Here is a 22,726-nt window from a genome sequence, read left to right as displayed (position 1 = left end):
AATTTTTATATATTATAAATTTATACCTATCTATGTAAAATTTAAAGAACACATCAAGGTAGCTATGTAAATACTGCACCCTGGTGGTGCAGTGCTCAAGTGTTTGGCTGCCAACCAAAAGGCCAGCAGTTTGAATCTACCAGCCACTCCTTGGAAACCCTATGGGGCTGTTCGACCCTGTCCATAGGGTCACTCGACGGCAATGAGTTTTTATGTTAACATAGCACAGTAGTAAACACAATATAATTAGATCCAGGCTACCCTTGTTCAAATCCTGACTCTACACTGCTATTTAGATAAGTCATATGAGTCACTTAACATCTCTGGGTATAAATTTTTTTCTATAAAAGGAGAGTATTAGTTCCTAACCATAGAATTGTGAATATTAAATGTTAGAATATGAGCCAGATAAGTGCTACAAAAGAAACACATCAAACCTAGGCACAGGCAGTCTTTTAACATAAGAAAATATATTTTAGAAATTAATTTTCAGGGGGAAGTAATGGTAAGTGGAGAATTTATTTTCCATGAAAATTGTAGCCCACAACTCATGTTTCCATGCAGAACCCTTTGCTTGTGATTCTGAATATTAAGCTCTGGAAAATGACAGAATGGCCTCCATGGATTTAAAAATAGGAATGATCTTCCTATTCCAGACTCACTGGAATCAAGGGAATTTCTCACTCTTACATCATTATATGTTCCTTTACTTCAATGGATGCAGGCCAAAGTTGATGGATTCGATTCTCAGGCACCTCACTATAATTGTAATATAAAATTTCATTCTATTTATAAGTCAGCTTCTTTTGGTGCTGAATATGAAGGTATTCAACTTACAGTATTTTGTGGTTTCATTACATTGACTGTGTTCATTATAAATTATAATTTTATCAAGATATAATCTTCATTATAGTATTTAGATTTTAAAACTGCATTTTTTGGCTTGTATATTAAGAATAGTTGCTAATGTACTGAATTGTGTGTTCTGTATATCTGTGTATACACGTGTGTAGGTGCATATTTATGTATGTGTGCTTGTGTGTGCACTTATGCTCATTGACCTCACTATGCACACACAGATCTTCCATTGCGCACATGGGAGGCACATAAGACATTTATTTGAAGAGATAACTGAGCCTGCAAAAAGTTTGAATGAAAACACTGCTTATCTGTGTATTTGAATTTTTGTTTAGAATTTTGTAGTTTGATGGAATATGTGTTCCGAAATTTTAACTGTATATATTTTTGAAAACTATTTTCAGGATGAGAAAATAGAAAAATGCTTAACTGAGAGGTGAGAACACAGACAAGAGAAAGGATGTATGTAATGAATCATACAAGGAGAAGGAATAAAACAGAGGGGTAGAAAAATAGAGGGGGAAACAGAGAAAAAGAGAAGAAACTAGGATCATGGGGTTTAAAAGAGGGGGTGTCAGAAAGAGGAATAAGGAAGAAAGGGCCTCAGAGAGATATATGGAAGAGACTCAGAAAGGAAGAAGGAAGATGACACAATGAGAGGAATAAAAAATGGTACTCAGAGAAAGGAATCAGGAAGGACATAGAAAAATACAAAGTAGAAAGCAGAGGAGAAATGAGAAGGAAAATATGAGACACACAGAGTAACAGAATATATGAGAGAGTGTGGAAAAAGCAGTAAGAAAGGGAGGAGAAAATGACAGAGTGAGGGAAGAAACAGCAAAAGGGGAAGAAATACTGAAGAAAAAAAAGAGAAATGGAAGACAGAGGAAAAAAGGGGATAAAAATGTTTGCAGGTGAAATAGAGACCTGAGTCATGGAAGCAGGAAGGGATTTGGCTGGGGAGGGGATCAAAAAGGAGTAATATGGGACAAAGAAAGTGAAGAAGCAAAGAGAGAGAGAGGGTGGGAAATAGCAGGAGAGACAGTGAGCAGAGGATTGGAGAGAGGGAACTAAGAAAGGGGGAGAATAGAAGGGTAGAGAGAGTAAAGTTGAAAGAAAAAAGATGGGGAGTTAGAAGCAAAATGAGGGTGGAGAAAGCGAGGTGAGAAAAGGAGAGGAGAGAACACACGGAGGGAGAATGACAAAAAGCAGAATAAAAAAGTAAGGGAAACACTGAAAAGTTGGAAACAGGGAAACTGGAAAGGTGAGAATCAAAAAGGGGGAGAAAGAATGAGGTGAAGCTAAAAGAATTTAGGAGCAGTGTAGAGAGGGTGTAAGCAGAGGTGGTTGAAGAGGTAGCGGGATACAAAGCAACAAAAACAGAAATGAAACTGGAATAACAAAAAAGAAAAAACAGGGTGAGAAATGAAATGTCTTAAAGGGAAGCCTATTCACTGACTATATTCTAATAAATGTACACATGCTATAAAACTCCCTTTAAACAGTCTTCCCTTCATCCTGAACACTTTGAATTATTTTATCATTATTACCATTCTGCTCAAAATATTTTCTAATTTCCTTTGTGATGGATTGCTTGGCATGTGGGTTATTTAAAGGTGGGAGGATCCAAATGGAAAGGATCCAAATGAATATCAGTTTATGAACAAAATGTGGTGTATCTAAAAAATGGGAGTATTCAGTCATAAAAAACGAATGAAGTACTGATACACACTACACAAAAGACCACATATTGTACGATGAGTTATTACTATTTTTTTAATTTCAAGAATTGACAAATTCATAGAAACGAAACATACATTGGTTGCCAGGCACAGAGGGAGGTGTGGCCCAGTTGCAGTAATGGAGGCAAGAGATAACGATGATGGCAATGAAAATGGCAAAAAGGGGAACAGATTTTTGTACAGATACGAAAGGAACATACTGTGTTCCCTAGATCCTAGCATGAGATTTGCAGGGTAGCAAAGGTCTCCTACCTCCACATTCGATTTCAGTGCATCACCTCGTACCATTCCAGTTTTCTCACTGAACTAAACAAAGTGACACGCTTCCTCATGTTTATACAGAACCTACTTTGTACCTTTCATTGCCCTATGTTTATTTTCACATCACAAAAGACTCAGAAAAGCCCTTCAATTTATGTAGCCTCTAAATTTTTCACTGGAGTAACACACAGAAAAGAAATGTAAATTAAACATATAAATTGGTTTAAAATGTGTGGGTTAAAAATAACAAGATAAATTTTATATTAAGAAAAGGAATTTTAGTTGAAAAAATCATTTAACATATTGCTTAATACTGTAACTTCAAGTTGATATTTTTAAGCCTTTGCAAATTTGCTCTTTACGTAAAATTATATTTATTGTCTGATAAGCACTTCTATACAATAGTTTTCGTGAAGCTGATGTAAAAACATTAGGCATTTTATCTATATAGATTCCACAAGCACTTCCAAAAATCATATTGCACAAAGGGTCCTATGTTTGCAGCAGGAAAGGGCATGTAAGAAGATATTAAAAACCAAACCAGTTGCCATCAAGTCAATTCCTACTCATAGTGACTCCATGTGATTCAGAGTAGAACTGTGCTCCATAGGGTTTTCAATGGCTGTAACCTTTTGAAACTCAGTCGTCAGGCCTTGACTCTGGGTGGAATTGAATTGCCAACATTTCAGTTAGTAGTCAAGTGCTTAAATGTTTCTGCCACCCAGGGACTCCTAGCAAGATATTAGCATGAAGGAAACTGTAGAGCTTCAAGACATTCAGTATTGTAGTAGAGAATCTGACTCCACTTTTTGGTGTTTGACTACTGACAGCTTTTAAGGCTGAGCCCCTTCCTCTTCTCCATCTGCCCCACCATGGGGCAAGCTGATAAAAAAACTCCCTCCCTCTTAGTGCCAGTAGGAAGTTAAAACTACATACAGGTACTCTCACCCCGGTCCCACCTCCTAACCACCATAAAACACAAGCCAGGCTTGTATCCCTGATCTCTCCAGCCATTTCATACCAGCTTGTTAAGCCTGCCCAGCTCACATATAATACACATTCTCATACCCCTTTGGTATGTGGCATCATCATTCTTAACATCCAAACCGAATTTTGTCCCTGGAGTGATCACAAGTTAAAGGAAAATGTTTTGGGGGAATAAAGATACGAAGTTCCTAGTTTATCCACATTGTGTATGCTCATTCTTAAGGGAAATTCACAGTCATCTCTTCATATGATTCCAGTGAGGGTGCCAGGCAGGGGGAAACATATTATTCCTTTCAAAGGAGAGGGAGACCATTTCTTCTCCATTATTACTACCACATTAGTAGTAGCTAGTAAACTATCATTCTGTTCTGAAGAAAATCTGTCTCTCAATTCTCTTAGCCTGCTCTTGTTTCCTGGTCACCCAGTAGAACAATCCTCTTCTGTAACTGACAGTAACCCTCTCTTGTACCAACAAATCTGGAGAAGAGGGACCTGAAGACATTTATTGTAATGATTTTAGAACAGTTTTTTTGTCTATCCTCCAGGTCTTTCCATTTTCTCATTCAAATTTACACCGTATCTTAAATTCAACGTCCTTACTAGTCCCATCCCAGAGACCATCACATCGACACATGAAAGACCTGTGATAAAGGTTCTAAACATCATGCTGAAAGTCAACAAAATAAAGCCTTTTCAAGAACTCTGAAATAGTTGAATAAAAATATTGTCTAAACTGAAAATATTTGGACCTTTCTACAGATGTCCTTGTGATTTTGTCACCTATCATCTCATAAATTTTAAATAACACTGACGTAATTACACTGCAGAATTTATCACATGAAGCTGATTAATCTTCAATGACTAGACGCTTAGTTCTCTGTACTATGAATTCTCTGATGTGTAGTCCATTGTGAAAACTAGATAAATGATTTATGACACTCTAGTGAGTGTCATCACTTGAAATGATTCTCTGTAGTATGCATCCAAAGGTGTGAACATTTGATTAAAAAACACTCATTTGTAAGGTTTCCCTCCAGTATGAATCTTATCCCCAAGGCTTGAGTTTTGGGTAAAAGCAGTGACACATATACTACATTTACAATATTCCATTTCATTATGCGTTTTGTGATGTTTAGTAAGGTTTGCAAAATGGGTAAATGTTTTGCTACATTTGTAAGGTTTCTCTCTAGTATGACTTCTCTTATGATTAAAAAGGCTTGAATGTATGGTAAAGCATTTGCCACACTCATTGTATCTGTAAGGTTTCTCTTTGCTACAAATCACCTGACGATTCCCAGTGTTTTAGCTTTGGATAAAAGCATTGACAGATATATTAGATTTACAAAGTTCCTTTTTAGTATGTATTTTCTGATGTCTAGCAAGGCTCGAAAGATGGCTAAAGGCTTTGCCACACTCATTACATTTGTATAGCTTCTCTCCAGTATGAATTCTCTCATGACCCAAAAGATGTGAGCGTGTGATAAAAGCCTTACCACACTCATTACATTTGTAAGGTTTTTCTCCAGTATGAATTCTCTGGTGAGTCTTGAGGTATGAATTTCCAGTAAAGACCTTGTGACGTACACTACATGTATACAGTTTTTCTCCAGTATGAATTCTCTTATGTTTAATGAAGTCTGAGAAGGAACTAAAGTCTTTGCCACACTCATTACATTTGTGAGGTGTCTCTTTACTATGAATTATCTGATGATACTCAAAGTTTGAGCTGTGGGTAAAAGAACTGACAGATATATTAGATTTACAATGTTCCTTTTCAGTATGTATTTTTCGATGTCTAGTAAGGTTTGAAAGATGGCTAAAGGCTTTGCCACACTCATTACATTTGTAAGGCTTCTCTCCAGTATGAATTCTCTCATGGCTCCAAAGGTGAGAACGTCTGATAAAAGCCTTACCACACTCATTACATTTGTAAGGTTTTTCTCCAGTATGAATTCTTTGGTGAGTCCTGATTTCAGAGAGGCACCTAAAAGCCCTGCTACATACATTACATGCATATGGTTTCTCCCTGGTATGAATTCTCTTATGTTTAATGAAGTCTGAGACGGAATTAAAGTCTTTGCCACACTCATTACATTTGTGAGTTTTCTCTTTACTAGAAATTATTTCATGACCCCCAAGGTTTGAGCTTTGGATAAAAGCACTGACAGATATATTATATTTACAATGCCCCTTTTCAGCAAATATTTTCTTATGTCTAGTAAGGTGTGAAAAATAGGTAAAGGCCTTGCCACATTCATTACATTTGTAGGGTTTCTCTCCAGTATGAATTCTTTGGTGAATCCGGAGATCATACCGCTGCCTAAAGGCCTTGGTACATACAACACATTTATATGGTTTCTCACCAGTATGAACTCTTTGGTGTATCCTGAGTTCATACTGTTGCCTAAAGGCCTTGCCACACTCAATACATTTGTATGGTTTCTCACCAGTGTGAATTTTCTCATGACACCAAAGGTATGAAGGAGTGACAAAAGCCCTACCACATTCATTACATTTGTAAAGACTCACTTCATTATGGAGTCTCTGATGTCGAGTAAGGGAATAATGCAGGGTAAAAGCTTTGCCACACTCATTACATTTGTAAGGTTTCTCTCCAGTATGAATTCTCTCATGACCCAGAAGTTGTGAACGTCTGATAAAAGCCTTATCACACTCATTACATTTATAAGGTTTTTCTCCAATATGAATTCTTTGATGAATCCTCAGGTAAGATCGGAGCCTAAAAGCCTTGCCACATACATTACATGTATATGGTTTCTCTCCAGTATGGGTTTTCTTATGCTTAATCAAGTTTGAGAGGGAATTAAAAGCTTTGCCACACTCATTACATACAGGAGGTTTTGGCCCAGAATGAACTCTCTGATGCTTAGTGAGACTTGAGCTTTGGTTGAAAGGCTTCCCATGTTCACTACGTTTGTAAGATTTTTCTCTAAAGTGTGTTTTCTGGTGTTGTGTAAGCAATGAAGGATCCTTAAAATCCCCCCCACATTTATTGCAAATAGTGAATTCGACACTAGGAGAAATTCTTTGAACTGATGAAACTGGGCAACCATTGTTGACAGACTTCTCAACTTGACTGCATCCATAAATTTTCTCTTCAGTTTGAAATCTCTGCAGTTCAGCCCAATCTGACCGAAAGCTTAATCCAATTCTATTTTCAAAATATTTCATATACTTTTCTCCATGGCCTGTGGTATTTTTTAGTTTTAATAAATTCCTCATAAACTGATTCTCATATTTGTAATACTGACATGAACTTTTTCTTACAGGAACACTCTGCTTTACAGGAAAATTCTCCCAGGATTTGTTATGTTGTTGGTCATTTCTACCAGTTAGGCTGTTTTTATGGGATGTAGTCACTCCTTCATAATTTCTTTCTTTATATCCCCATTGACTCTCAAATTCATGCATATATTCTAGGCCTTCACCACAGTCAAAATTCTCTATACCATGGCTTTCATGCCCTTCAAACATCACTGCTGGGAATAATTCTTCTTTAATAATGTTCTCATTTGGTGATAATTCCTGGAGCATACATCTATATGAGATATCTGAAAAATACAGAGAACCACAAGCTTCCTATTAACTAGAATTGGAAGATGAATATTTTATATTGAGAAACCCATTACACCAAAAGTAATATTTATAATGAACAGTTAACAAACTTACTAGTCACAGTGTTCAAACGTTTAGGAGTGCAAAGGCAATCGGATTCCTCAATAAAGAAAGGATGAATACATGTAATTCAAATTATTTACAGAGAAGACTAGTTTCAAACACTCTATGACCAAACTACTTACAGCATATAAACTTAAGTACTAAAAGAAGAGGTATTTTTCTACTGCCGTTCCAAAGTACTTGGAGTAGAAATATGGCAATCTCATAAAGAGAAATTTATCTTCTTTCAAGGACAAGATTTTAACTACCCTACCCACAATCATATTCCCATAGATTTGTAAGCATAATTTTTCAAAAGGAAACAACAGGCCCGTAGATTCATGTATGCATAACGTGAATGTAATCAATGTCACTGAGTTGTACATTTAGAAATTGTTGAGATGATGTATTTTACGCATATTTTCACCACAGTTAAAAAACCTGATCCCCGTCCCCCCCCCACAAATTATGGTAAATCAAGTTAACAGTATTCTGGGACTAAGTAACTGAATATAAAAAGTATCTTCTCAAGATATTCAAACTTCCCAGTTAAAAAAATCCAATCTATTTAATTGAGAAAAATATACTTTAATAGTAGGTCCTAAGTCAGGTGAGGAGCCCTGGTGGTGCTATGGTTAAGTGTGCAGCTGCTAACCAAAAGGTCAGCAGTTCAAATCCACCAGGCACTCCTTGGAAACCCTATGAGGCAGTTCTATTCTGTCCTATAGGGTCACTATGAGTCGGAATTGACTTGACGGCAATGAGTTTGGTTTTGGTTAAGTCAGGTGAAAATAGAAGTAAAAGAAATAACCAAGACTACCTTTTCACAAAATTTTGAAGGTTCTATAGGTTTCAGGGAACCTACTGCTGAGCCATAACACTTAATACTCAAAAGGGAAATCTTCTTTTAAAATATATAAAACAATATTCATTCCTTGATCCTACAGTCCCACAAATTGCAGATATGAAACAAAAACATTATGAGTGTCATCAAAAATATGTAAGTAATGATTAAAGTACAGGTTCATTTACGAAACATGAAAATTTGCAAGTAGCAGTGGCTTAAACAAAATAAATTGGGGTAGAGTTAAAAAACATACACATCATTCAACTGTACAAGCTCCCTCAATATGATGCGCCAAAATCATATTTTTTGTGCTCGCTTCAGCAGCACATATCCTAAGATCATATTTGTTAAAGGAGAATGAACAATGGCACACACATGGGGTGAACAACGTGGCACGAAGAACAGTTTGGTCAACAGCCTCACAGACGTGAGGTTGTAAACTTGGAAAATGCTCAATTCTTATAGCTGTGACTACCAGCTCAAAGGGAGCAATCAGTATATTTGACTAACACTGTTACACTGCTTTCTCTTTAGAAATGTATATTTCAAAATTAAGTTTCAGAGACAAAAATCATAAAAATTTAGGAGACAATCAGGAAGAATCAAGTTTTTTTGTTTTTGTTTTTACATTCCCAGACTAGACAGACAGCTAGGAGAGGGAGAAAAATTTAACACGTGGGAGTAAAGTAAGAGGGTAAGATTTTGTGGGGTTCTTGCTCTGCCAACAAAAGACTGAGATATGGGATATGGTCTCCATGTAGGACTGGGGTTCAAAGAGAGGATCTGTGTCCACTGTCTTTACAGTACTTCTGAATAACAATCTTAAATGATCCAACCCACTATCCTGTTGCACACATTCCTGAAGTTTGGAATAGCAGAACTGAAGAAATGGCTGAGGTAGCAGACACAGTGTTTGAGACAGCCCCTTGGAATTCGTGGGGCCCCAGATGCAACAGCAATGTTTTCCCATCTGAGAAGGTCTCCCAAGCAGGTGAAATGGGAATGGAACCTGGATATGTCCTGGGGTCAGGACTACAGAGGCCTCATTCTGAGCTGTATGAACTGAGAAGTGAGGATCAGACAGAATCAAGCACAGAAGGAGAAACCAAAGGGCAAGAGGACCCCTTTGAAATAGCCTTTCCTGCCCCTCTCAAAGCCAAGGAACCAAAGAGTTCACAGGGACCAGATCATAGCATGTTGGAGGTCACAATAATCACTTTTTGCCTTCATATCTGCTTGAGCTGGAACACCACTGGAGTTGAAAGTTACATGTGTGAAGAACAGAATGATAAGTGGAAGGGAAAAAAAATTTCCTTTGAGAGCTCACAAGAAATAAACTTTTGCTTTCCCATATATCTCTCCCATTTGGGGAGTTTCCCAAAGATTATTTAATGGATTCACTTCCTCTCTGCCCATGTGAACTCTTACCTGTTTTCATACCTCTGATACATTCCCAGGCATTTGTTTCTTTCTTTTTCTATTTTTGCTATTTTCATTTCCACAGTCCAGGGTTCTTTCCCTTGCTCCAAAATGGAGATAATACTCAGGTCAGAAAGAAAGACTCTTGATTATAATAAAGAAGGAACATGATGTGCTGTGACTTTCCAGATAGAATCCAAGCCCTTTGTTCAGCTGGGAAAAGAGGACGTTACCGATGGGTCTATAACACTATCTCACAAATTAGTCTACTGCCTCCTTGTAAATACATAAGAAATATTTTAAATATGTAGGTATCTGGCTCTCTCCCAACAATCAAAACACAGGGGTAAAACCAGGAAAGCAGATATTTTAACATTTGCCATAATGTTTTGTGCTTACTCAAGCTCTGATTTAGCATGAAGTAGGCAGAACATCTGAAGAAACAGGAAGGCTAAAGTTCAGATGCTGTATTAAGAAGCTTTTCATTTCTGAATCAACTTCAATCTCTACGTAAAGAACAGGGATGTGAAACTACATCAAGCAAGGAAGACTCCCAAAGGAAAATACAAAGATACAGAAGGGTAGATACCAACTTACGGGCGAAGTTATGCTCACCCAGGGAGATCAGGTTCCTGTAGTTCTCCAACATCACGTCCTTATACAAAGCCCTCTGAGCAGGGTCCAGGCATTCCCACTCCTCCTGAGAGAATTCTATGGCCACATCTCTGAATGTCAACAGTTCCTGTAATGAAAGACACATTTCACTAAGTGGACATGTGTGGTGTTCTTATTTTCATGCAAAATGAGAGAACAGCAGAGGTACAACGATCAGTTTGATAAAGCATTTTGACAGACCTGCCTAAGAAAATTCTGAGCAAGTTATATCTCTGTAATTGTATTTTATTATACTTTTCCAGTAAAGGATATGAAATCCACTAAATCATTGTGGATTTCATATTTTTGTGAACAACAAAAGAATTATACAAATAAATTCGACAGAGTCATCTATATAGAAGTGTTAGATGTTATGTTCTGTACAGCAAGTGACTGAGTTTCTCAAATGGGCTACAGCAAGATGATGTCTTCAGGGATGACAAAGTCCACTGTGGCTTTAAAGAAACGTCAGAATAAAAAAATTGCAATGGTGCTAATAACAGCAACGACTAAAATTTTTTGAACATTAATGTGCTAAGCTTTACCCTAAATGCTTTGTATGTATTAAATCATATAATGACATAACAGCCCAACAGAGAAAGATCTGTTCACATCTTACACAGGAGACAACCGTATTACAGACATTGTAAGACACTCAAACAGCTAATAAGTTACAGACTCAGCAACTGAATCCAGGTGGTCAAGTTTTAGAATTAAATCTAAAAAATCAGTTAAGTAACAGATACAGCATTAAAAGTATGCTACTATTTCCAAACTGACAAAACTTAAAACAAGTTCAAGCCCAACAATAGGAAGCTGGAAAAAAAGGTCATTATATATGTGCATACAAATACGTACACATAATTCGTTACCATTCTTACTATTATTAGCTCATTGCCACTATGGTGTAGACAAAAATCATTGTTAGGTGCCGTCAAGTTGTTTTTGACTCAGTAACCTCATGTGACAGAGTAGAATTGCCTCATAGGGTTTTCTTGACTGCAATCTCTGTGGGGGCAGACTGCCAGGTGTTTGTCCTGGAGGGCCTCTGGGTGGGCTCAAACCACCAACCTTTTGGTTAGCAGCTAAGCACTCAACGATTTGTACCACCAGGGCTCCTTAGACAAAAATGAGGATGAAGAAAGACATTTAAGACATATTTTCAACTATTAAAAACTGTAAAACTAATTTATGAAATGCTGATGTGTCTTTGGTAAATCCCACAGGACTGCACATACATGCATGTACGCACACACATACCACGAAAAGTGAATCGAAATAATAGGAGTTGTCTTTGAATAACGTATTTTTCATATAATTTTTCATTATTTTTTATTTTTGCTCAAGTGCATTTCAGCATTTGTGGTACAATGAAAACGTATAAATCATACAATTTAGTCTGTTATCACTATTTTATATTAGATCACAAAAAAATGCAAAAATGAAAACCATACCAAAACCTTTAACTCCTGTCTCTATTAATATACATACAGGTAGTCCCTGACTTATGACAGGGTTCTGTTCCAACAACTCCATTGTAAATGGGCTCTGATGTAAGTCAAATACCTTTTTTTTTTTTTTTTAGTTTTCATTACTATTGCCTTTTAGTATCTTTATAAATTCAATCATTATCTGTCTTTGGGGGCTGGAAACATTACATATAAATTTACATACATATTTTAATACATACATACATATTACTAATGATAAGATGTAAAAAAAACATACGGTGGCAAGTGCAGTTTGTCATAACTTGAATACATTGTAAGTCGGGAATTAAGCTGTGGACTACCTGTATGCAAAAATGTAAATACAACTGTATCCATTTTTGAGAAGAAAAACAAAACGGAGGCGCTTTCCAAACTACATATGAATCTACTACTATTATTATACTATCTAAAAATGTAAAATGAACAAAATAAAATAGCTATAAGTATATGCAAAAATCCAAATTAAAGAGATGTAAAAGTAATATTAAACAATAAAACATTAGAAGTTAAGCATAGCATAATATTCTGTAGTCATTAATAAGTGAGACTTTCCAAAGTAAGATAAAAAAAAATATGGTATGAAGGAAATATTTGCTTCATTATTCAATTAAAATAGATACCAAACTCCAAACCCACTGCTGTCGAGTCAATTCCAACTCATAATGACCCATTTGGTTTCCAAGGCTGTAAATCTTTACGGAAACAAGACTGTCATATCTTTCTCCTGCCAAGCAGCTGGTGGTTTTGAACTGCCGACCTTTCGGTTAGCAGTCCATAGCTTTAACCACTGTGCCACCAGGGCTCCTAAAATAGATGCCAGGACATACATAAAAAATTAAACTACAGATTGAAGCTCCCAAAATGCCTTAAAAGAAAACCAAGCAAAGTATGCAAATCCATTTTATATATACATGTCCACAAAGCAGTAACTTACTCAGACTCACAAGTAGTTGGAAAATGGAAACACAAAGAGTTGTCATTTTCCTCAGATTTTTAAAATATGCAAAAAACATAGTACCAAGATTTACTTAAATCAGAGGAAACCTTGAGCCCTGGTGGCACAGTGGTTAAGGGCTTGGCTGCTAACCAAAAGGTCGGCAATTCAAATCCACCAGCAGCTCCTTCAAAACCCTGTGGGGTAGTTCTACTCCATCCTATAGTGTTGCTATGAGTCGGAATTGACTCAATGGCAATGGGTTTAAGGTTTGGTGTTTGGTTTTGGAGGAAGGGGAGGGATATCTTGTCAAAATCTATCAAAATATGAAATGCACCATCCTTGAAGTCACAATCAACTTGCACACTCCCATGGAACCCTCAGACATCTGCACAGAAGTCAGTGTATCAGAGGCAGGAGGCAGGCACTGCAACATTCTTTATAGCAGCAGAAAACCATAAAGGTCTTGTCATGGATTGAATTCTGTCACCCAAAAATGTGCACTGTAAATCCTAACCCCTACACCTGTGGTTATAATCACATTTGGGAATACTGTTTTCTTTGTTATGTTAATGAGGTAGTATTAGTATAGGATGTGTCTTAAATCAATCTCTTTTTAGCTATAAAAGAGCAGAATAAGCAAGCAGCAAGAGAGCACAGATGGGGGGAGGTAGATGCCAGGTCACATGAAGATCACCAAGGAACAGAAGCTGAAAAGAGACGACCTTCCTCCAGAGCCAACAGAGAGAGAAAGCCTTCTCCTAGAGCTGGCGCCCTGAGTTTGGACTTCCAGCCTCCTAAAACTGTGAAAAATAAATTTCTGTTCATTAAAGCCACCCACCTGTTCATGGTATTTCTGATATAGTAGCACTAGATAACTAAGAGAGGCCCCATATGTCTTCATTAAGAGAATGCTCTACTGAGGATCTAAAAGAGCAAGCTAGCTCTATATTTGTAACGTGAAAGCGACTCTAAGACACAGGGTGTGAACATTTTTAAAAACTGCAGAATAAAATATCACAACAAAACGTTCACTAGTTTTTTTTTTTTCCCCTAAAATTATACAATGTATAAATGCATTTAACAAGACTTGCACTGACTACTGACACATAACTGGCAAAAGCGGTTCTGGATGAAGGTGGTGAGTGATGGTGGAGGGCGTGACAGGGAAGAAAGTGTTTTACTTCTTAGTCCCTCCTATGTGGAGTTTTACAATAAAATAAATGTATCTACCATGTGATGTTTAGAATAACATATTTAACAATGGTGGAATGAGAATGTGGCTCCACCCTCTCTGATGACAAAGAAAGTTCTGTTCCTAGGTCTCGGCTAAATTGAAAACATTTTTACCGAAAATGTCCCTGAGCAAACACCACAGACTCCATGGCATAGATGTGCTATGAATGATTTAAAGAAGCTCCTACTTTTAGACATTTAGGTTCACTTAATATTTTAAAACCAATTATGGATTAAACATCCTCTATCACTGATGTCTATTTCTGAACTTCCCATTCCATTCTAAACTATTAATATTTTGGAGCCAGAGACACACTGATTCATTTGTTTAGCTTCAGATGTATTATAAAATCAAGCAGAGGAGGTTTCTCGTTATAAGACTTCTTTTCCAGAATTTTCAGCTGTTCCCGCAGATTAATAACAGCACATAAATGTGAAGTTTCTTTAATGCTGGTCCACAGAGAGCTGACAAGGTAAATGAATAATTTCTAAGGGTCAGCACAAAGCTGGTTCCTATAAGGCAGAGGTTAAAGATGTCCCAAATGTCCCAGTTTTCCAAACTGCTTTACCACTCCATCATCTCTAACATCAACTACCCCTCCTCCCCTCAGTACCCTCCCTCTCATCTTCTGGGTTCTGTAATTCCCTTCAATGTCTCACAGAACTCAAGAACCGTACTTACAGTTAAGTGGTTTATTAGTGGATTAACGGTATAACTCGGGATCAGGATTAATTTGTAAGTAACAGGAACAACAGCTCAGGATGCAATTCCTTGATACGGATAGCTTCTTCTCGCCCTCTGCTGCTGGACCCTGCTGGGGGCCTTCTTGGGCAAGTGTTACATCTCTCAGCTCCATGGGTCGGCAAGCCCCACTCCAGCTGTCTTGTGCTGCTGTCTCTGTCCTCTTGAGCTAGGAGATTCTCAGTGCAGGCATCCCGGGTCCACAGGACATGCTCCACTCCAGGGTCTTCCTTCTTGATAATCATGAGGTGTCCCCTTCCCACCTCTGGGATGGCTCATTTTAAGCCTAGTGGGATGGCAAAACTGACCAATCCCCTCATTAGGATTCCATATACCTTATGTGCATAGTCCCACTCCCCAAAGGTGCCATGCATCTTATTGACATTATTAGCAAGCTATCCAATCCCCTTGGTGGGCCACAATCATCTCATTTGCATACACTCACCAGGTCATTTGGTGAGACTTACAAAGACTATGGCTAGAAGGGCCATATTAAGTAATTCACTGCACCACACAAGGCATCCAGATGCCCTAAACCCTCCCTGTTGTCCACCCTCACTGCCCCCACGAGGCACACTCCCTGTTCCCACCCAGGCCTGTTGTGAAGCCCTTCCCATGACACCCCCCAAATGGAGCCTCTTCACAAGTCCCACATCCTGGGTCGTGGGGAAATGGAATCTGTGTGGAGGTTAGAAGGAACGGAAGGAAGGCCAATGATGAGTATAAGTGAACACGTAAGGTAGGACATGTTTGTCAGAGGAGACGAGCAAAGTCTCATGACAGCATTTCAGGAAGGAAAGGACAGAGCCACCAACAGAGAATATAACTGTTACCTGGGAAAGAGCCATTCTGGATGCCTCTTTTTTCCTTCCTCCACCTGGCTTCATTCTCAGGTAAGATCAGTCTTGAAAAGTCAATCCTGAGTGTGGAAAATATGCTGTTAAATGGTCAGAATCAACATACCCAATTTCCCATGCCACAACCACAGACAAGGGAGAACCTTATTTGGGGAAAGACGGTCCCTGCTGCCACACTGCCCAGGAGGGACTAAGAGACAATAACCACCTACATGGGGACCAACAGGTGAGTTTATCACCCTCCCCTCCTGGTGAAGTCCAAACTACGCTGCACCAGAGGGATCTGGGCTGGATTGACCCCCCGCTTCAGGTCCCAGATGGGCCCTGACACCACACCCCATGCAGACCAGAGCCCCTCACCTCATTTTTATTGGGTTTCTGTTACAGCAGCACTAGGAAACTAAGACATTCCTTCTGGGGGCCTCTAAGGGTTCCCCTCCACTTTCCCCACCTATCCCTGGTGCATGTGCGTGCAGACTGGGCTCAAGGGCCTCTGGGCACAGGCGCCACAGCCAGAATGGAAATAAACAACAACAATGAGCCTTCAGTATGAACAACAAGTAGGCATGGCTGGGAAAACTTGCCAGCAACTGGGGATGTTACAAAGGCCAATTTTAAAGGCAGCTGAGAGTTGACTGGACAGACTTCAGCGAGGAAGTCACAGAGTGAAAGGCCCAGGATCTTTTTGGAGAGGCCATCATTATCCTTTCCTCTCCCCACTTACACATAGTAAATAGCAAGACTCCTTAGCTTTTGAACACTGAGCTTCCGTTACAAAAAAAAACAAAAAACAAATCTGTTGCCACCAAGTCAATTTCAACTCATGGGAACTTCACGTGTTACAGAGTAGAACTGAGCTCTATAGGGTTTTCTTGTCTGTAATCTTCATGGAAGCGGACTGCCAGGCCTTTCTTTCATGGCACTGCTCAGTGGGTTTGAACTGTCAACCTTTAGTTTAGTAGTTGAATGCAAACAGTTTGTGCAGCCCAGGGAATGAGCTTCTGTTAAGGGTTACAGAAAAGTTCGGGACTAGTAATGGTGAGAGTTGAACAACATGATGAACGTAATTAGTGTTACTGAATCGTACAAGTGAAGACTGTTGAAATGGCAAATATTTTGTTACATATATATTTACCAAAATAAAAAAAGAATCCCTAGCTTTTTATCAGGTGCCTCCTTCCTGCCCTCTTAGGCTCCTGACTTTCTCCAGCCTCCTCCTGAAGGCATACTAGGATCTCTGATTCTGAGCAGATCACCTGGTGGAAGGTGAAGCCCGTCAGACATAATAGCTAGTCTCTGATGTGCAGAAAACGGAAGACTTGGGAGCTGGGGGAGGGCAGTGACACTGCAGGCGGAACATGGTGACATCCTCACACTGTGAGGATCCCAGGTCTGCAGGGTTTGTAGGACTCAGGGCAGCCTTCTGATTTAATTTGGAGTCAGATAAATAACCACAGGAAATTTAAATCAATTACAGCTAAAATTTCCATTACATGGGACCCATCTTCATCACCTGTTCTAGCCCCTTGGTTTTCCATGAGGACAACTCAGCCCATCCCCCAGCCTTAGCATCTGAACACAGCCCCCAAAGTAAGATGCCACAGCCGTGTGGTGAACAAGATGAAGACTGAGAGCAAGGTGGAGACTGTGAACAAGGTGGAGACTGAAAAAGATGGAGACTGTGCCTCCTCCAATGGAGAGAAAACAGAAAAAAAACTTAAAATAACCAATGGAAAATATTTCTGATATGGGTAATTGAACTGGAGACAATAAAACCTGGGTAACCTGATAGAGACTGACTGGTGGAGAGAACTTTACATAGTATGTGTAGGGGAAGGAAGGATCATCTCTGAGACTGGACCTGAAGCAGGATAAAGAGCCAGAGCTAGGATGACACAGGGACAAAGGTAAGAGCAAGAACAAAGACCTGACACAGAACAGGTTTTGGTGTTTGGGAGCAGAGAAAAGGCAATGTGACTGGGGCAGAGTGAGTCATGGGAAGAGGGTAAGCTCCCAGGATGAGGGAGACACAGGCAGACCCCCAGTATACAGGCCTCAGTGAGGAGTCTGGATTTTGTCCTGAGGGCAATGGGAAGCCATGGAGTGTTCCAACATGGAGTAATGTGATCTCATTTCAGATTTATCTCTGATGAATAAAGAGACCTCTGACAGATGGTCTCTATCTCTGAGCCAATGCCCCTGCCTCCACCCTACTGTTTTTGTTATTTTTTTCTCTCATTTTTTGAAGGACTGGGACCCACTTAGGGCCTCTGGGTGGTACAAACATTTAAATGGTCAGCTGCTAACTAAAAAGTTGGTGGTTGAAACTCACCCAGAGACATCTTGGAAGAAAGGCCTGGCAATATGCTTCCAAAAGGTCAGCCATGAAAACCCTACAGAGCAGTTCTATTGTGACACACGAGGCCACTATGAGTGGACTCAAGGGCTACAGGTTTGGTTTGTTTTTTTTTTTTGTTTTTGGTTGAGACCCAATTAAGATTCTATTATAAATGGTCACTTAGAAGGACTGCCACACACAGACACATTCAATTTTTACCATCATTTCAGGAATCACTGTTGCTTAGATTCAGAATTCCTGGTGCAGCCCATACCTCCATGTTGTAGTTGGGCAGATTAAGGCCCAAAGGGAGGGTCATTTCACCAAGTTATCCTCAGAAGATCTGAGTAAGCAGAGCTGGGTGTAACTGAATTTTGAAATGGTGGCCTGGATGGAGCAGTGGGCAAAGTTGGTCCTTATCACTCTTCCCCTTAAAAATTCCAGGACCTTGTTGGGCTGGCGTATGTTTTGTTATGTATATTTTCACAGTGACAACAACAAAAAAATATTCCAGGGCCATTCTTCATATGCCTAAGAGCAATTTCCTTTTCATGGTTTTAATCACATTGCTCCCAAGCAATTAATTCCTCATTGCTAGAAAATCACAATTAAATATAAAAAAAGAAAAATATAAAATTACAAACACATAGTTACTGGCGTTAAATACATTAAAAGAGGGTCAGCTATGGAGATAATCTCTGAGCAAATTTCTTCATTGTGAATAGATTGGCTCTGTTGGAAAAAGGTTCCAAGGGAATCCAGGCCACCCTGCAACATTTGTACAGAAAGGACCAGAGGGACTTGAGGGGAACAACTACTCAGTAGCTCACAGCTCACTATTTTAACAGATAACATACAGGAAGAAAACCAAATATTAGACTAACTGGTTAATACAAAAAAAATTGTTAATATAAAAAATATTGACATCCTTTCCAAATGCACATTGAAAGAGTCTAAATTTATTTACTAGGTATCAAAGAATGTTTCTAAAGGGTTGAAAAGCAAAAGATGTCACCCTGAAGACTAAAGTGCGCCTGACCCAAGCCATGGTGTTTTCAGTCGCTTCCTATGCATGTGAAAGCTGGACAATGAATAAAGAAGACCAAAGAATTAATGCCTTTGAAACGTGGTGTTGGAGAAGAATATTGAATATACCATGGACTGCCAAAAGAACAAACACGAAGTAGAGCCAGAATGCTGTTTAGAAGCAAAGATAGAGAGACAATGTCTCGCATACTTTGGGTATGTTGTCAGGAGGGATCATCAGTCCCTGGAGAAGGACATCATGCTTAGTAAAGCAGAGGGTCAGCAAAAAAGAGGAAGACCCGCAATGAGATGGTTTGACACAGTGGCTGCAACAATGGGCTTAAGCATAACAACGATTGTGAGGATGGGCAGTGTTTCGTTCTGTTGTACATAGGGTCACTATGAGTTGGAACTGACTAAATGGCACCTAACAACAACAAAGAATGTTTCTAATAAATGAAAAAGAATAGAAAGCATGCAGGCCTCATAATAGGAACTGGACACAATAAGCTTTACAAGGAAACCCACTGAGAAATTAAAATCTAAACAATCCTGGGGTCAGTATTTAAAAAAAAAACTGAAAATATATCATATTCAGAAAAGAATGGCATGAGCATCTGATTACAGGATGCTGCCAAAGCTTATTTCAGAAGTTGATGATTATTTACAGAATAAAGCTGAAATTCAATAAATTAAGATTTGTCAAATAAGCTTGAAAGAGAATAATGAATTAAGATAAAAGTAAATCCACACACACAAAGTAAACCTCAGATTTATAATGTTCTTTTTATAAGGCACCATGTAGCGACAGAAAACCAGTAATATCTTGCCCCATTTCACCCCTCTAACCCTACTCCATCCCAGGAAAAGGGCAGGGATGACCCAAAATTGACTGAGACAAGTCACTGCCGTCTGGCTTAATAGCAGTTGTGATGGAAGTCATCTTCTGATGCAAATAATGATAAAATGCACAATTCTTATAGACAGTTTTGTAATTCTCATCTGTATGATTTAAGCAAATTTTAAATTAGATTATAAAGGCACTAATCAATACATCATAATTTAATCATCCGTAAAACGATCAACTCCCCACTCACCTGGATCCGGGTTCCTCTCCTCCTGCACTGCTATGTGTCTCCCTCTCTCTGTGCGTCTTTCTGTCTCACTCCTTCTTTTCTCTCCTCTCTGTTTCTCATCTCCTTCCCCACTCTTTACTCCTCTATTTCTCCCCTTCTCTGCCCTGTTTCACCTCCTGTTGCTCTTTCCTCTAACCTCTCTGATTGTCCCCCATCTGTTTCCCCACAGCTCTCCCTGTTATACATCCCCTCTACCCCCACTCTCTAGTACCCCTAACTTGCTGAGTTCCCTCTCTGCTGGTCCTCCTGCACCCTACACGTGCACAGGGATGGAATGAGATGTCCGCTGCCCGGGAAGAGTACACATTCCACGCAGTGGGAGGGACTGGGGATGGAAGAACATGGGGTGTCACAGGACACACCTGGATCCCCTCTCCCGACACGGAGGTCAGGGAGGAAGCGGTGACGGCCAAGGCGGGGGGGGGGGGGGGCGGGACCTGGCCTGAGGAAGACGCGAGGACCGACTCTCAGGAGAGGTGGGGTCTCAGAGTCCCACGACCAGGGAGAGGACGCGGGGCTGGCGCCGGCATTCAGGGGCGATACTAGTGTGTGGGGTGGAGGACGACTGTCGCGAATCAATCTCCCGGTGAGGACTCTACCCGGCGCAAGGCGGGCGGGGGTCAGGGAAAGGTTTTAAACAGTAAAACAACTCAGTAGGTGGTGTTTACACCTCTGGAAGGCACAAAGGCCGCGGCGGGGCCCCGCCTCAGCGCGATTTTAAACCGAAACCAAAGCGGATCCCCGGCCGTCGGAAGGCCGACACATCTCAAGGCAGCGCCAGGATTTGCGGGGGTGGGAAGAGCAGGTACGGGGATTTTAATGTCCGGAGAGACCCCCACCCCCACCCCCATCCACCTGGGCCGGATCTGGAGGACTGAGTTCGCGAAGAGCAGATTTAAACCAGAAAGAAATAAAGTTACCTCAGGGTGCCCTTGTTTCTCCGTCGCTGCAGTAAACTACGCAGGCGCGCGGCGGAGTGAGCCCAGTGGCTTGGGGGCAAGGCCAATCGGCAAGGGGCGGGGCAAGGAGATGGGCCACGCCTGGGCAGGGAACAAAGGCGGGTGGTGAGGGGGACCGGGCTGGGCCTGCTTCCCGGAGTCGCCCTCCCTGGGCGTCTCTATTTTCCAGGTTTGGAAACTTTTGAATCTCATTAGTGTCATGTGGAGACGTGTGGCTCTCTGCCTATTTTAACTGAATGTTTTTCACAGTTGAAGGTAAAAGCTTCTGGTTGTGTGGGCCACTTATGTTGAAAGCTGCGATGTTTTCCTCTTAACAGGTTGAAAATGTTTTAAGTCGAAACTATTTTTGTTAGCCGGTGGAGGGGTGGAGACTGGCGAGTAATAAGTGAGGCACCGTTGGGGCGCTGAGACCTCGGTGTGGGGGGGTCCATGTGTGGATGTGGTTGGATCTAGGAGTGTCTCCTGCAGTTAAATTTAATGTAAGCCGTTTAATTAAGAAAGCACTGGAGCTGTCTCCGTAGAGGACGCATACTGAAATGTGAAATGCAAAACTGTGCCTGTGCGAATGTGCAGTTTCATCCTGTCACCCGATCAGTGCATCATTTCCATTTCTATCTCTCATGCAACTAGGAGGCGAGACTCACCTTGTGCTCAGTTCTTGAGGCTTCCTAAGACAAGACCTGGGGTGTGCTGCCTGGCCGGCTAAGGCATGGGATAATTTATATCTCCAACTGTTGCTTAAAAAGTAGCAATAATTTTTTTTCGGTTCCTAACTCTTCTCTCTCACAAGTCACTGATCTGTATGTGTATATATATATTTGGAGTCATTTTCCTCTCTAGGTTTCATTTTGGATAGTTTCTATTATATTTTCAAGTTTACTAATTGTTTCTTTTACTATGTCTGCTCTGCCATTAATCTTAATAGCATTTTTTCATCTCTGATACTACAGGTTTCTTCCCTAGAAGTTTGAGTCTTTTATATCTTCCATATCTCTACCTAATGTGTTCAATCTATTTGCTAACTTTTGAAAAAATGAGATTCAGATATAATTGTTTTAATGTATTTTCTACTAATTTTTATATCAGTTATGTGTAAGGGCAATAACTTTAAAAATAGGTATAAATTGAGTTTTCTTCTTCATACTTGTTATTCTAATCCACACTTGAGATGAATGATAAAGTCAAATACCTTTGAGATAAACTTTGTTGACATAATTTGCATAAATCATTAATTTCTAATGATTTTAGTGTAATTTGAAATTCACTTTACCTTTATTCTGAGAGTAACTAGAAAGTGCGCTTTTTATTTAAAAATTGTTGTATGTTTTACCTATTTTCTTTGTTTTCTATTTCAAAATATACTGTCAGGTGTGGGTAACAAAGCTTGTTAAATATATACTCTTTAGAAGACATTTGGATTCATTTTCACCTGAAGAATAATTAATTTTGCAGTATTTCTAAGGGCATTTGATAGGAGGGTCTGTTCTCTTTTATATGAACCCTAAAGAAAGTTAAAACTAGATTATCAATTCCCAATAGCCTCTGTCATGGATTGAATTGTG

At 39.7% G+C, this 22,726-nt stretch overlaps 1 protein-coding gene across 1 annotated transcript; it reads right to left on the bottom strand.

The window, feature by feature from the left end:
* Positions 1 to 2,709: 2,709 nt before the first annotated feature.
* Positions 2,710 to 21,165, bottom strand: LOC105756574 (zinc finger protein 665). Its single transcript, XM_023736381.1, has 4 exons — positions 21,126 to 21,165; positions 15,682 to 15,767; positions 10,408 to 10,534; positions 2,710 to 7,420 (listed from the first exon to the last, which is right to left on the bottom strand). Exons 2-4 carry the CDS (start codon positions 15,733 to 15,735, stop codon positions 5,151 to 5,153), a joined length of 2,451 nt encoding a protein of 816 aa, XP_023592149.1. The 5' UTR covers positions 15,736 to 15,767; positions 21,126 to 21,165; the 3' UTR covers positions 2,710 to 5,150.
* Between the last annotated feature and the right edge of the window lie 1,561 nt (positions 21,166 to 22,726).

Source organism: Trichechus manatus, unplaced genomic scaffold (assembly GCF_000243295.1).
Source record: "Trichechus manatus latirostris isolate Lorelei unplaced genomic scaffold, TriManLat1.0 scaffold00087, whole genome shotgun sequence".
Classification (NCBI taxonomy): domain Eukaryota; kingdom Metazoa; phylum Chordata; class Mammalia; order Sirenia; family Trichechidae; genus Trichechus; species Trichechus manatus.
The sequence above is the reverse complement of the archived record's forward strand: the minus strand, read 5'-3'. Positions and strand labels throughout refer to the sequence as shown.

Excerpts from the sequence above, each read along its gene's own strand:
- LOC105756574 (XM_023736381.1), bottom strand. The coding sequence starts at position 15,735 with ATGAAGCCAGGTGGAGGAAGGAAAAAAGAGGCATCCAGAATGGCTCTT. Across the intron at positions 10,535-15,681 it reads CCAGAATGGCTCTTTCCCAG|GAACTGTTGACATTCAGAGA; the intron begins GTAACAGTTATA and ends CTTTCATTACAG. Across the intron at positions 7,421-10,407 it reads CAGGAACCTGATCTCCCTGG|ATATCTCATATAGATGTATG; the intron begins GTGAGCATAACT and ends TGTATTTTTCAG.